The sequence below is a fragment of the Zonotrichia albicollis genome, chromosome 2 (assembly GCF_047830755.1).
Source record: "Zonotrichia albicollis isolate bZonAlb1 chromosome 2, bZonAlb1.hap1, whole genome shotgun sequence".
NCBI classification, from domain to species: domain Eukaryota; kingdom Metazoa; phylum Chordata; class Aves; order Passeriformes; family Passerellidae; genus Zonotrichia; species Zonotrichia albicollis.
Window position 1 is genome coordinate 77,462,358 of NC_133820.1, and position 17,179 is coordinate 77,479,536.

Below are 17,179 nucleotides of genomic sequence, written 5' to 3' on the forward strand. Positions count from 1 at the left end.
CTTGGTCTAATGGTACCAGGCATCAGATGAAGGCATCTGTCAGGCTCTGAAGGACTCTGCCTGTGGTCAGACAGCCTCTCTTTTATGTTTACCTGTTTGATGAATATCTTTGACTTGCAATATAATACCATCAAAAAAAAGATAAAAAAGAGAGAGAGAAGAAGAAAACCACCAATTTTGTGTTCTTTAATGTTCTGAATTAAAATAATTTTCTATATTTTAAAACCAATGTCAATAAAACCTGCATGAGTGAGGTAGATAGCTAGAGGTAGGTAACATAGGTAGTTAGGCTATATAAAACACAACAAAAATTAAAAATAATCCCTACAGCTGCTTAATTCTTTGACTCACTATAGGTCACAGGCTGCCATTATAGACAAGTGCCAGCATAGATTTTGATAAAAATAAATTAATAATTTCCATTTTGATTTTTTTTTAACCTGCTAACCAGGTTTATAATTCAAAAATTTTTCCTTGTTTTAGAGATTTACTAGTTTCCTGATCCTAGTAGTGTAGGTTAGGTGATGCAAGAAAGCATACTCATTACAATGCACTCCTATCTTCTAGCTTGGATAAAGTCAAGGAAATTAATTCCCATTGCTTCAAAGATACCATCTTTATCTTCAGAAATTTAGCCACAGTTTTATTTATTTTGTCCTTTAAAATTATGGAAAGTCCTTTAGTTCCATAGTAGGACTTCTTGTTGTTAAGCTGCCATTTTTTGCTGTCCTTCTCCATTTAAGAAATTGTCTGGCTACCAAATACTATATGAACTTTAAACTTCCTGAAACTGTAGGGAGAGGAGGGAGGGGCTATGCAATTTTTTTTAAGAATAGATTTATAAAATATGTATTGGTTATAAGTTAACTTCCTCTGATGAAGTGCAGGTCTGTGGCACTGTGCTAAAATTACTTAGAACTTCTATTAGCAAATATCCTTAAATATCTGGGTTTATTTTCATCAATTTGCCCTAAGTAATTTAAAGAGGTAAAGCAGGAATATAACTGTACAGCATGTAAATATAAACTCATGTACCTAAAACTGCCCAAGATCAGGAATCTAAGTTAATCTAAGCAGGGTACATAACCAATCAACATATAAGTGATTAGAACTACCTAAATTAGATGAGAGCAAATTCTGAAAATGGGAAGATCCAGGCCTACATTTCATTGATGATTATTTTGCCTCATATCTTTTTAATGTTAAAGGATCATAAACTGCAAAATGTAATATATGAAACATTTTATGCAGAGCTAAACCCCAGAAACTTTGTATGATGTATGTCCAGATTAATAGATTAGAAAGTCATATTCCTTCTCACACTGGTGCTCATGCTCTCTCTGGCTCAATGAAGCTCTCATTCTTTGCTGCCTAATGACACATTTGCAGCAATGTGGAGATTGTGTTCTGTGAGTTCCCCTCATCATAGCTGGGGCACCAGCTGCAAAGCTGATGAGTATAGCAATTGTAAAAGTTAAGCATGAGGCTACAGAGAGAGTGTAGCATCATGAATTCACAAAGTAACACTTTTTACGGTCCTTGGGCCAAAGGAAATTGTGGATCGAGATACCAACGTGATTTATTTCTGCACTTTTTTCCCGGTTAAAGTAATATGCTGTTGTAAAAAGAGGACAAGAGAACTATGCGGATGTTATTAGAAAAGCTGCTATAATATTTAGAATCTTCATTTACGTTTACAATTTTCAAATAATGGCATCAGCTTTGGGCACCTCCTATTGCCAAACTCCTTCTTCCAAAACTTAATTTTTAAAGATGCAGAGTCCTCTCAGAACAATTTGGGGCCTTGCCAAAATAGGGTAAAATGAACTGATATAGGAGTAATGTAGGGTTCATGTCCTTTAGAGTTTATTAATCAATTTTCGAGTTAACTTCTAAGCACTTTTGTTGAAAGGTAGTTCCATAAATTTAGTCTTCTACTTAAAAATATTTTTTTTTATTTTCTGTCTACATTTTTTTCTTAACTCCTCTAAATGTATTTTTCCTGCCCACTCTGACTCAGTAAATAATTATTTTCTCTTTGTTGGCTGCCAATTTTTCCTGACTTCTCTTTGCAGCTAGTGGTTGTAGTTCTTAATTTCACCTTTCATTGTGCTTAAAAAGAATGCCTTGTAGAGTCTGAATCCCCTTGTTCAATTCCTCACAGTTTTATTGAACAGAATTACCAGAGGAAAATGAACATTAATAGCTGTTTTTTACATATATGAATTCTTTCTGGCAGGGAATTAATGAAATGTGTAGTGCAGTATGAGTATATGAAGTTATAGTAGGAAGGATGGTACAAAGAAAAACAAAGCCTTTATGACTGAATAATTAGCAATTATTTTCCTTTTTGTAGGTCAATATTGCTAATAATTCATTCTCATAAAAATAATTTCACAATGCTTATAATAGGACAAAAGGAAAGAATTTTAAAGGATGGATGGCTGTAATATAGCAATTTTCAAGACAATGCAAGGAGGAATTCTTGGTTATGTATGTGTACACATATAGAAAAATAGAGGAATTTGAAGAAAAAGTACTGAGACAGAGAAGAAATCTAAGAGGTCCAGCTAAAAGGAGAGAGACATAGGAGATATTGCAACCCATGATAATAAGAATTAGTAAGAAAAATTAAGTTCCCAGAGATTAGGTAGAATACTGCAATAAGAAGAAAATTGGGAAAAGAAGGGAATCACAAACTAGTAGCATTTATTAAATGGAAGAAAATTATAATTTGAATGGGACAGAAAGCTGGAATTGAGAGTAGGATGAAACATGGGTAAAAAAAAGGAGAAAAGTATGCATAAAAGAGAAAGCAGTAAGAAAGCACAGATATCATTCCTTCACAGGTCTGACATTTTCATATGGTGATTCAAAACTGAATATTGCAACATAAAGTATTAAATAATTGAGTATCTCTGTTTATTAAATGAAACCTCTCCTCCTATTAGAGAATGTTTTTTGATTCTATGAACCTTGTTATATTTTGCTGTTTATGATCTGAAATACAGCGATCAGGGCTCAAGCCCGCTGTATTTGTTTTGGAAAGTTATGTTAACAGGTCAGACAGGTTTGGCCATGTATTGGCAGAGCAAAAGTTCCATGAATTAATATGATGTAGAATATATGGCTGCTTTTGACAATCTCCTTTTCATCAATTTGAATCATAAAAAATTACCCATTGTTTGACTGTGTATTACTCAAGAGAAATGTTGAGACCATGGGAAAAGTAAGTTATGTGTCAAAGGTTCATTGTATCCAAAGTTATACTCAGCTGAACACAAAAATAATTTCTTGCTTGAATATTTCCAAGCATCTCTTGCAAAAAAGAATTTTGACACTTCAACCCTCATCCAAAATAGGTTAAGATAAATGTTAAAGAGAAGTACATTCTCAGCAAAGTTTCTGCATTTAAGCTGTCCACCATAGAAAGCCTGATATCAGTTATTCAAAATTCATGCTTATTGGTGCACTCATGTCTAAAGTATTTGTCTCTCTAAGGAGTTTGAAATTATTTAATGGAAATTGTAGTACATGCATTCTTTACACTTCAGGAGTTTCTATTCCAATTTGACTTTGGCAGAATTTTCAACCTATCTGTCATGCATCCCTCTGATATCTTCTTCAACATAGTTTAGTGTATCTTCTCATAAATCCTGTGCATTTTAAGTATACAGTGCATTAAGTATACAGTGTTGAAACATGATGATCCATGTTTCCCAGAATGAGGGAATGGATTTAAAAAACAGAACACATGATTCTCCCAAATTACACATGAAAACTGGGAAAATGATTATATCTCTGTCAATCTGAAATGTCTACCTAGACAACAGAGTGCAGCTGGATGTCATTCTAAGATAAATTCAGAACAAATCTGGAATCTGGAAGTAGATCAAAGAAATATGAATTACTTCAAAATCCTACAACAGATGTTTATTTTATACCTCAGGTTAGCATTTTGGACACTAAAAATATATGTGATTCAAGAAAACTCTTCAAACACATGTAACTCAAGATAGCTGTTTCGCCTGAACAGGTATATTTCTTTCCACTGAAAATTTATTTTCTTATTGATCATATTAAACAGCATATAAGACTCACTTGTAGTTCATCATACTCTACTTAAATCACATGGGTCTGTATGTAGACTTCTTTTTCTTTTTGAGGGAAAGAACTTAATTTGTTGTTTCCAACAAAAGGTGATCAAAAAACCTTAAAACTCAATTTTTAATGATGTTATTTGTCATCCCATTATATTCTTGATAGTATGACTTAAGAAAAGGGTAAATAACAGATAATAATTTTTATCAGAATCTTGAGATTCTTGCCCTTTGGATCTAGCCAAGTAAAACTGTATGGGCAAGTTTAAAATATGCAAGCTGAACCCCTAATTGTGTTATCATACTCACTTAAAAGAATCACCTCTGCAACACATAAAAACAGGCATGTTTATTTTTGCACAGTGACATTTTCAATATTCAAATTTATTAGAAACAATTTGTGTCAAACAAAGGTTAAGAGTTTAACATTGTGCTCTATTGTCTCCACTTGCATTCTATACATACATGTCCAAGATATAACAGAACCATGGTAAAAGCATAACATTCAGTAAACTGCTCTGCAAATATTGCAAATCTTAGGACAGCTTAATTGAATGTATTTACAACCATATTTATAAATTTTCTTAATGTATTTATTGTCTTACATTCCAAAACATTGTACACTTATTTTGCTCTTTTTCCATACTAAGTGAACACATATGTCAACATCCCAACATATTTCTTCAATACTGATTTCATTTTTTGACTAAAGCTTCAAAACTTCTGATTGGATCCATTTGATGCAAAAAATCCTATAATACATCTGCAAACAGTTGCATGCTCATATGACAGCACTGGAAAGTTTATATTTGTGACATGCTGTTAATCACACCATTCCTGCTTTAACAATGCTCCTCTTGCGTTAAAGACTCAGACATCATTTTCCAGTCTCTTTCTCAAAGCAAGCAGCCATAATCTGATACAAGCTCTTTTGGTATGCAAGGTGAAGGCAGAAGCATTTTAGTTAAAGAATGAGCCATCCATTAGCATAAGTCTGCCGACACTTTGTGTTTACTAGACCATTCTAGAAAAACTAGTTTTTATTTCCCCAATTAATGATGACCTGCAATCTGTGCATAACAGTTATTTCTACATCAGTTTGGTAGCAGCTCTTCCTCTAATTCTAATTTTACAAATAATCATAATGTATGACAATATAAATTATTAAATGTACACTGAAATTAAAAAAGACTTGGAACTTATCTGGGGTTCTTCTTTTTTTTTGGTTGTTGTTTATGCTTTTTAGGAAGGCAGAGGGGAATGATAACAGCAAAGCAAGTAAAGTTTATTCTTTAAATTCTTTGAACCAAAATCTTGGTTTCATTTTCTTTATAAATTTTTTAACAACTCTGACTCAGTTTCCTGACATCAACTAAACATAACAAAAGATATGTTAAGTACGCGACATAGAAAATACATTTATAAAAGTTTGTGCATTTTTTAATCTCATTCCAACAGAATCCTGACATGTATTTTTCTGCGAGGTTCTAGACACATAAACATATGGTTCATAAAAATGTCTCATGTAAAATATAGCCACAATTTTGAAAAATGGAATAAAAAAATAAGCATTTGATTTTAAAGAGCAAAGACTATGGTCTGTGGTTTTAGAAGGTGCTAAACATTCACAGTTTATAATGAAATGAACAATTAATCCAGTGTTTTGCACTTTGTGCAGAACTGCACAAAACCATGAACTTTCATAAAAACAAAAATTCACATACATTAGCTGTACAATGAATGTTATTTCAAAAGTTGATTTTGATCACATAAAATGTATCCCTTTAATTATCTATATTTGTAGAGCTGTCAAAGAATATGTAGTATGGTGTAAACGATTTGTGAGATAAACGATAACACGGATAAATCTATTAGCAAGTCAAGTTGATTTACATTTTCAGATATATCATACAATTGGCATTTTTCTACACTTCATTGTTGGTATTTCTACTAATTTAGGTACCTAAATCTGGTTATTCTCATTGGCACCTTTATAGATCAAAGAGGAAAACAATGTATTTCAAGGGGTGATTTTTCTGTATGCCTACATTTGGCTGACATGACCCATCTGATGGAAGATGTCTGCTTTCCTCCAGTTTTTCTCCTCCCACACAAGGGCTTGGAATAATGATGCCCATTGATTACAACAATTCTGGTTTTATACAATCCTATTTCATGTTCTGAAAGTTTGTGAAGTTTAATTATATAGATATGCCTTGTAGGTTACTGTATTAGATTGCTCCCCTATCCCTCAAATACAGGATATCTAAAAATTTAGGTAACCAGGATCTGCAGGTGCAATTTTATGAACACTTTTTCTCCTTCTAGGTTAACAAAGAGATATCTTTTTCTACCTTTGCCTGTAATTTGAAAGCTCCAAATTATCCACTTTCTGAATATAAGTGTTTGATTTCAGAACAGAGAAATTGTTTTTTGTTCAATGCATGTTTGAATCTTGGAGTTATATTCTAAATTAAATTCCTGTCATATTTATTGGAAATAAATGTTTGTGGGGCCAGTTCCTTCTAGGCAATTCTCAAAGGGTAGAGATGCATCTTATCCAGCTTAAGTAATTCTGCCTGAACTAGTCATTTTAAGCACTTTTGCAATCAATGGAGAGAAACACATTTTTAAAGTGTGATTTATTTCACCTATTAATGTGATGAATCGTGTCCTGGAAATAGTGATTTTTCTACTCTGCCTATAAGAAAATCCTTTCGATATGTAATTCTGATGTGGACATTTGTGCAGTAGAACCCTCTTTATTACAACATGAATATTTATCCATTCAGCCTGCTATAGCAAGTCTTCTTTCTCTTTCACCTCTCAAATGGAATAAATGGCCATTTAAAATTAACTGATATCCTGGAAAAATATACAGATATACAAACAAGAAAAAACCTAAGCCAAATAGTCTGTGTTCACACTGTCTCTATGTGAGATTTTCCACAATGTGACTGAAATGTGCCACCCAAACCTTCACAAAATTGTACTCAGAAACATTTTGCTGTTAAATAGAAGAAAAAACCCAAAAAGTGTACATTAGGTAATAGCAACCAATGTTGGTGATTTTTTTCAATAACTGCTGAGCAAGGGTGATTTACTCCTGACTTGGTTACAGAACATATTTTTGACTGAAGTGATGCAAAAAAAGATAATTTTCCATATAAAGAGGATCTCTACGAGTTAGCATTTCCCATACTTGCCAGCATTATTAAGTATTAATGGATATCACACCTATTGTCACTATTTGTATCATTCATTGAACAACTGAGGTTAATATTTTCAAGCTTAAGCAACCAGAAGTAAAATATTTTTAAATTCAGGCTGTCCCATCACACAGGTGGGTTGTTAGATAGTAATTTCAAATAACTAGTGGCACTGAGTGCATATGCATACATATATATATATATATATATATATATATATATGGGATCATGGATTCTATTTGCCTACAAAAAGGTATCTAATATCATCTGGGATACTTTACAGCCCATTCAACCTCCTGTTACCACTCCATAACTTCATCTGTGTCATATGTGCCAGCCCAGTGTGGATGACTTAGATAATTTTGGGCATCTCAGGTGGTATCAGGTACTTATGTGGGGGTGACTAAACTGAATGCTCATCTATTTAATGGAAACCTCTCACCTTTGAAACATCATTTCTTCCTGGAGGCCATCAAAGGCAGCCCTCTTACAACACTTTTCTTGGGGACATTAGGAAGAGTTCACTAAAAATGTCGCCAGACTCAACACACAACCTAGGCCACCTGAGCAAAGAACACTGAACATGAACCTGGTTCACAGACCTAATTCTGAGCAGTACTAGACTTCTGCAAGAGTGGATTTATCATCATTATTTTAATTTTTGTCCATATTTTAATCATCATGGGAAATCCGGGAAAGTATGGGGTGATAGACGTGTAAGCTGCTTACACCTCAGCTTTGAATACTTTTGCAACTCTTAGCAGGTGATGGATTTGGCAGCTGCACAAATTCCCCAAGGTGAAGATGTGAATAGCCAGTGATTCGAAGCTGTATTGTTCCCTGTCACCACAATTCTTACCTGTGCTAGCAATTTTCTTTATGGTTTAATGTCTGACAGCTGTAGTCCTACATGTGGAAATCAAGCTTATGCTGATATAATGATTTTCACTGGTTTCTCTGTCCCAGAGTGTACCCAGTCCCCATGAACTATGAAGCAGAACTATAATGAGGGAATTTGCAATGAATTGCAAGGTTATGCAAATTTGAGCAGCTATACACTGGATTTAGAATAATGCTGAAGAATAATTATTCTGCTGAAAATTTTATGCATTCTCATTTAAGTTAGAACAGATATACTGCATGGATAATCTGTTTTTAAAGAAATATATCTAGAGTTACTTTAACATATTGAGATTCTGAGCTGGAAGTAAGCCTGCATCGCCTAGTGTATGCTCATTTATTTGATACAGTACATGCAAAAAATCCAATAATTTGATATTTTAGAATTTAAATGATGGAATCTATTACTGCTATTTGAAAGAAGTTACAAGAGCTTTTATGAAGTCTTTGTGGAAATGCCTTCTCTATTTATTCTTCATGAAATAACTAATGTAAATTCATAGATAACATAGGTCATAGGTCACATTTCTTTCCCCAGCTCATTGTGGGCAAAATAATAAGGAAAGTTTTCCAGAATGCAAATTCTCTTGTAGAAAAAGTGTATTTCATTCCTAATCACAATTTACAGCTTTTCTGGTTTTTGCTCATGGACATCAAGTCTAAGCCATTAAAACTTGCATATAACTTGCATAACTCAAATTTCTTTTGTGAGTTACTTTTATTGAAATAATAGAAAATGTTTAAGACATAATCATATTTATGGGAGTTTATATGGGCCTTCTAAACATACTGAAAATATCTGAATAATACATAGAGATAAGATTATAGATACAATAAATATATATTTCTAGATATATTTTAAGTATTTTCAAAATAATGGTCAATTGATAGCAGGTTTCTTTAGAAGAAAATGGTATCCAAGGAAATGATCCTTTGTCTATGCTAAAATCATTCCCTTACATCAAGTAATGTTAGCTTAACAGAGTAAAATTATGAGGCAAGCAACTCCCTGAAAGCATCCTAATATTGTCTTAATAATTGGACAAGTTTGATATGAAAAAAATTTCTGTTCTATATGTAAAATGATTTTTAAAAATTTACTTCTGATTTTTAAACAATATCAGTGTTTTGATTGCAAGAACATATATTAAAATAATCATTGAACAATTGTAACTAAATGAAATGAAATAATATTCATGGCTTATTTGTGACTTTGATAACAATGTAAAACTTTCCTATGAAATTGGATGTAGTGTCAATACTAAAAAGCTCCACTAAAGAATAGGTATTAATTGACATGTTTAGATATATAGATATACAAGGGTTCCAGCTTTTTAGGAAATATCTACATTTTGAGGAACTTGTTCATCGATTTCAGTAAAATTAATGTTTGTCGCAACTCTGATTTCCCTGTGATTTTCATACTTTGAAATCAAAGAGATCATGTGAGAGAAAATAAATCATGGTGGACGAACTAGTTCACCTGTTTTTTGAAAAGACAGCGGCTTTCTTAATAAGTAAACTTAACATTGTTTAGCACAATTTAGTGCATCAGAAGTGATTTTAACTCTTATACATAAGAAAGTATAAGATGGTTTTAATGAACCACAGAAATCAAGACTACAATTACATAGTACTTGGATTTAAAGACATTTTCTTTGAGGAAAAGGTAAAACTATTATTATTTTCAGTGAAAGTAACCATAATAGTAGAGAAGAAAGATTTAAATTTTTTCATAAATTCTCTTTAGAATAAACTTGTAACACTTGTATAAATATGAAAGCCAATTTTGATTCTTATTGTGGCTAGATTTTACATAATCAAAATAAAACAAATACAAATTTTATTGTTTCAAAATAAGAGAAGTGGAATAGACTGAAAAAATTCACATGAGAATCCTTTTGGCAAATTAAAACCAAATTGAAAAAGTAGAAAAGGAAACTGAAATGAGGAAAATGAAAATGAGGATAAATGGAAGAAAATAATGATCAAGGCACTTTAAACAAATTTGGCACAGAATGAAATTAATAGGAATAATTCGCCTTTGAAGATCGGTGTACAAGTAGAGCAATAATATTTCTATTATATATTAATATAATGAAATCAAAAGAAAGTTCTGGGAATAGAATTAAAATTCAATTTCTACGTTCTTTAGCTATCTCTGTAGGAGTTCTGAATGCCAATATCTATATTAAATTACAGTTATAATTTTAGAATCTTCTTCATTTGGTCTCCAAAACTTGTGTTTATGTGAAGCAAAATCTTTAGAGAGGTAACATTTCTATTCAACAGCTTGTTGTAGTTGGAGAAAAATTCATATGTTTGTCTGTGAAAGACTAATTGCAATTCAAAAGGCAACTGGCTGTGGAAAATTAATGTTGAAGTGTTTTCAGCTGATTCCAAATTAGGACAAAGAAATATTTAAAAGATTTAAATCCATATACTTAGGCTTCACAATTGCAATTCAACTTACGTCAGTAAACAAGGACCTCCATGCATACTGATGCAGTTAGAAGGAAAGACACACCTTCAAATCAAATGTCTCAAGATGGAAGTTCTACATATTTTTTCATCTCAAATGATTGCAGAGGTTTCCCCTAAGAAAACTCATTTTAGTGCGACCAGAATTCCTTCTCAAAATTGCTAGTGACAGAGGTTTGTGAAGTTTTGGCTTTTGGGCCATAAATTGTTTTCTATAGGATCAGCAAGGCTTTAGAGAAGTATATTTGGTGCCCTATTCCCAGAAACTGTTCATCCCTAAGTAGCAGAATTTCATATTCCAGTAGTGCCCTTAGGTTCTAACTGATTCAGCTGAGTAGACAGAAAGCATCAGCACCAAATCTACTGCCAAATCAAAAGCTCAAGCTATCATTACTGGCAGAAATTATCAACCCTAAAGGGAAGCACAGATGACAATAGTATATTTACCATATGAAATTTATTAGATCAAATTGTCTAATTTTCCTTATTCCACTTGCATTTATTCTGATTTCCTGGCTTGCAGTTAGTCACAAGTGGAAAGTAATAAATTTGCAGCTCTAAGTAGGCAAAATCGTGTATGTACAAGCATCAGAAAGAAATAAAATGTAGGAATTTTCTCCCTTTTGAAATGTTAGATGAGTCTCTATAGACTGTTCTTGTCATTGTTCATCCATTAACGTGATGCAGCAAAATAAGGGGATCAATTTTCCAGCTTGTCATGAGCTTCCAACATGCAGTAGATGCATTAAACAATGAGGTTAGAGCCCACATGCTTAAATTGAATATGAGATTAAAAAATAATTAGGTAAGTGTTTCTTTGACTCCCATATTTGCAACAAAGCCCCAGTGCAGGCACAGGACTGCTTTATATTACTTGATTAAACACACAGGCTTCCCCCTCAACAGACTAATTTATAAGATGCATTAATACAGGTGAGGATGTACAACCTGAAGTTACAAAAAAGTCTACTTTTAGTTTTGTGTTTCTTCCTGCTTTAGAGTCACAGCTCAGTCACTATGAATATCCAGACCATTTGAGCTCTTCCTTTCAGTAAAGTCAAACTGCTCATTTAAATGAGAAGACCATAACCCATTTGAAGACAAGACTTGTAAAGCAAAAAAAATTATATTACTACCCACTTTTCTCTTTTAAAAAACACAATTAAAAATTGATTAAATAAACTTTCATGTTTCTGCAGTTCTCTTGCAGCCATGAAAACTGTTCTCATATTCCTTTCCACTCTTTGTGCAGGTTTCCCATGATTATCCAGTTCTCAAGGATGCATTCATGAGAACAATACCTGAACTTACTACTCTACCTTCACATATTTACGCCTACAATACTCTGGGGGCTTTTTCCTTGTTCACTGACTGTGAACGGTTTTATGATTTTATAGGGCATAAATACTTAATCTTTGTCACTTCCAAAGTTCTTCAAGTTTGCGATCAACAGTGTATTCACTGTGTAGATCCTTGTTCTTGTGAAGTTATCATTCTCTTTGTCTCGTAGAAAAATAATCATTTCACAGTCAGTAAAATCCTAAGCAGGGCTGACAAAGTCACGGTTGTTTGATGACTACAACACAGGCACCAGCCCTTCCAATATTTAAGGACGCCATCTGCAGAAAAAGAGACACAAATTACTGAATAGGAAAAAACCATGTAAAAGATTGCCAAACAGGAGCAAGCCATGCAAAGATTGTCAAAACGCTGAGTCAAAATTATTTTAAAATGGTCAAAACTAATGGGAGTATAAATTGCTAAAAATAAACAAAACCCACATTATGCTACTATTGTAATTTAAAATTGCTTACTCACACCTGACATCTTTCATTTGAAAGATGTGAGAACAGGAAGCAGGAATTAATTTTAGAGTTGTCATCAGTTTTGTGAACAATTGATATGCAAGGGGGTTCTGTATTCTGTAGACTGTGGCTGATGCTTCCACTCTAGTCCTTGAGACAAGGTGAAAGCTATGAATGTACAGAAATGGTTCCAGTATTCCTAAACAGGTTCACGTGTCTTTTAATTCTAAATATTTTTTGACAATTTTAAACAGTTTTCAAGACAACACAAGGTTTAAAACCTTTAGGGGACTGAATCTCACTGAAACTATCACAGTAGAGTTAGTTTATATGTATGTAACCACAGTCTGTAATTGGTGCAACTGTATAAATCAGAACACTGTTTACATGTCTCCAAACTACCTGTCCAATCATGTTTATTAATGGTTTTTAATGTGAACTGGTGGTTTTGCAAAAAGAAAATATTCCCAAATTAATTTAGTATCTCCTACAGAAACCATAAAAATGCTCTTCCCAGTAATTCATGGTAGATTAAAAAATATGGCCTTCTGTTCTAACTTTAAAGCATTTGTGTCTACATCCAAGTTTCTCAACAGAAGTTCCCCCTTGCAATCATAAAAAGAAGTGGGCATTCTTGAGTATAATACATGTCATCTATTTTAAATGCTTATTTTAAGATCATGATTCTGAAGTATGAACCTTTCTGCACTAGGTTTAAAGAAATCTTGGCTAATGGCTAATTCATACATACAAGTGTGTATATGCATGTGTATGTGCACATGTGTATATATAAAAAAAACTTTAAAATTACCTGTGTCCACTCATTAGTTTGAGGATCATATGCTTCCATCGTGTTCAGGTATGATTGACCATCGTAGCCACCTACTGCATATAATTTGTCACCAAGGAGACAAACACCAACAGCATCTCGAGGCATACTCAGTGGAGCCACCATTGTCCATGTATCAGTTTTTGGGTCATACCTGAGCAAAGAAAAATGAAACTGGGTATGTGCAGACAAGACAAGCATCAATTTATTTTGATTTTCACTTGAATATAGTTCTTTTTTTCCTGGGGGGGAAAAAAACCAAACCTTTAGTGTCCTACCCAAAATAATTCTTCCTAACATCAAAAAGAAAAGATACAGATTTATTGTGTTGCCAATTCAACCCTCTAGCTGCTGATTAGAAACTATTGCTCAGAACCTTCTAGAATAAACTAAGGTATTTGTAGGTTAGTGTGTCATAAAGAGATCTGATATATAAAGATATATGACCATAAAGATGTGAGCACTATCTGAATGGATGGGTATAAGATTTTATTAATCTGTTATGTATACATTTAAAGTGGGATATTTCCCATAGCACATTTAAAAGATCAGAAATATTATTTCTAAAATTAAATTTCACTTTATTTCAATTTCTGAAATTATACTGTCCAACAGTAAAAATCTCCCTATGTATTCTAATGCTTAACTGCATTACAGTTAGTGTCTCCTCCTGATATTTGCTCAAGTAGATTAAGTAATACTGTTTCTTAGACATAATCACAACTGAATTTTTAAAACTGAGGGTAAAAATCCTTTTGTACAATGATGGTAATTTAAAAATTAAATATTTGACTTAGGTTTTCATTTAGATAGTCCTTAACACAGTAAAATTGTTAAATTTCTGAAGTCATTCCATTGCAACTCTTTTGGACATGCCTAAATGAGAAATTATTATTATTATTATTATTATTATTATTATTATTATTATTATTATTATTATTATTATTATTATTAATTATCTTTTGATAGTTTTTTACCAAGGATGTCTGGAGTATTAGGTTACACTAGATACCTTATTTTTAAATGTCAAATATTGCTAAAACAGAATAGTGCATCAAAGTATAACAGAATTAATTTAATCTGTCCTTAAGCAAGTTTATTATGTAATAGAATCATGTGATCAGTGGAGAAAAGAAGTTTCAGTCTACAAATCCTCTAAAAAGCCTGACTTTATTAGTTTGCTTAAATGTAGTAAGTCATATTATCAATAAGCATCTTGGAGGGATACTGTCTGAAGTCCTACATATCTGAACAAAGAGATATTTTATAAATATATTATATATATATATATATATTTTAATACAAGCACTGAAACAGCAATGCTAGTGTTTTGCTTGTAATAGCCTTTTGGTTCATAAATATAACTTTTAAATTGGATGATAAACAATTGTCTGTGACCTTGTTCATATTGTTCTTGAGACGTAAATACATTTTAAGAAAACAATCTACTTGTGTGCTAGCTGCCAATCCTGGCATTTGGGAGACTTCTCAAAAAATAAAATCTCAAACATCTAGATATATGATAAATGTCTTTCCTAACTTTAGACGAAAATAGTGCAAAATATTGCTTGAGTATGTGGAAGGGAACTGACCATGTAACAAGCCCAAAAAAAAATTTAATGGATTTTTTTTCAAAGATTGTGTGAGTTTTTAAACAACAGCATCATATGCCTCTAGCTGAAACAGTTTCCCATCCCATCCAGTGAAAAGCACCAGTGGGCATGGTATCTTCACCTACCCAAAGATAATAAATGTTTAATAGACTCCTCCATACACTCCTCTTAAATTACAAGGGCCAAGGTGAGGAGGTGCAAAAGTTAAAGCTGGAAAACAATAAAACTGACATCATCATTTGACCTTCTTCTTCCCATAAACAGGTATGCAAGGCTAAAATGAATCCTTGTAACTCAATTCTGTCAATGAAATAGAACTGCACAGGAAGTTGTCGGTTTTGCAACTGCCAGGAAAACACCTGGGATTTCTTACATCCTTTTTGCTGCTAAAAAGCAACTGTATATGTCATCTTTATAATAACTAGCTATGCCCCAGGCTGAACAGGGTTATGATAAAAGCTCCTAAACGTGGGAAGAAATCAATTTTGAAATCAAGATGAGACAAGGGGGAAACAAACTATGGGTCAAATGACTATGTTTCTAGCATCTGTCAAGTTCTGAGCAACATGTGAAAAAGAAAACCTGCTTTATGAAATCTGCCAAAATATCTTGAAAATTTTATAATTCTTATTTAGTAGTTGTTTTGCCTTTAAAAAGGAATAGAAGATTTCACTTTGCCAACTTGTGAAGATGAATGAAATGTAACTATTATTTCAGACTGCTTGAAGCTAGACAAAATCCTTTATAAATGAATCAACCTTAGAAGGAAGTAAACTGCAATACCTAACTACTATTGAGCAGTACCTAAGCAGTAGCATTAAGAAAACATGTATCTGCTGCCTCCACTATATTTGCACTACCTCAAAAATAAATTTTAAAATATTATGTTTGGTTTGACAGTCTTTCAGGAACAAATTGGTACTGGAATAAAGCACATCCTACCAGTCTGCATCAGAATGACAAAATGACTGAAGCAGACTCATTCCTGAAGAAGAAGAGAGTTAAAAAGCAGGCTATCAGTATTTACAGAAAGAAAAACTTTCAGAGAGATATAAAATTACTCAGATAATAGACCTCCTCATCACTTACTATTCTTTGTTTTCCTAACATATTGAGGAGTTTTATTTTTTGGAAGCGATGCATTATTTTGGAATTAAAAACCAGACGCTAAATAACATTCCAGCCATCTTATAAACTAACTAATCACTGCAAGGGATATGAGAGATTTTTTCACATTTCAGTGGAGTCCACCAGTTAACTCACATCCACTCCATGTAAGTTTATAATCTTACAAATTTTTGTTTGTTAGTCTCAACTTTTAGACTCAAAGCTAACTATTGATGAACTACATCATCCACTCTTTTTGCTACCAGTGGAAAAAATATCTAGATGAAGGATACCATATGTTTTCACTGTAACACTAGTACATAAAATAGCATAAAGAAAGGTCTAGCTGATCTTTGCAGTCTCTCTTGAGAAAGAAAAATGTGATAGAGTATGGTTTGTCATCAGCACCAGAAGGGTTTTCTTCTCAGAGAATGAAAAATGAAATAAAAGCTCCCTTCTGAGTACCAATAAGCAGAAGCAGTTGAAAATATATCATTAAGACTGCCACTAGTAGTCTTAATAAAAATTTATTTAATTGAAAATTCTTGGTATTGCTCCTTATAAATAGGGGTCCACAAGCATAGTTCCTGTAAGTACAGGCATCAGGGGATTTCCCTGATAAACTGTCCCTCTGTTGCAGATGAGAAGAATTTGGCAATTATGTTTGCTTACATATAGTAGACATAGCAATGGGTCTGATTGAGTATAATCATATGGATAACATAAGGAGTTTTAACTCATAATTTTTCAATTATATATTGAATACCAAGCTGGATTTAGCAGCAGAAATAACTGACATTGAATCAAGCCCTTCTGAAAAGAAATAACAAGGTAAAGTATCCCAGCTTATATGTTAAGATAAATCAGTTACTCAAGCATATCTACTTTAACTTTTGCAATCTGTGCGCATTTGGAGTGAATTTCCTTATTCTATTTTATAGCATTCAAAAATAGGAAAAAAAAGTCAAACATTCATGAAAAATTTGAAGAATACCTTTAAACTGAGTGCTTTAATCACTTCATCTGTGCCGCACTGCTCTACTAGATATACTTGGATTTGTAGAAAATCTGCTTGCAAAATTCAAGGTACTGTAAGTGTATCAGGCTTACATCACGACATTAGAAAGTGGCAATT

The 17,179-nt window shown here is 32.8% G+C and overlaps 1 protein-coding gene across 1 annotated transcript in view; it reads right to left on the minus strand.

Moving 5' to 3' along the window:
* Positions 1-4,434: 4,434 nt before the first annotated feature.
* KLHL1 (kelch like family member 1) overlaps positions 4,435-17,179 on the minus strand; it is a 197,316-nt gene continuing 184,571 nt past the window's right edge. The window contains exons 10-11 of the mRNA XM_074535514.1: positions 13,307-13,478; positions 4,435-12,309 (exon numbers count right to left, since the gene is read on the minus strand). Coding sequence (XP_074391615.1) covers positions 12,250-12,309; positions 13,307-13,478 — 232 coding nt within the window. The 3' untranslated portion in view covers positions 4,435-12,249. The remainder of the gene's footprint in view (positions 12,310-13,306; positions 13,479-17,179) is intronic.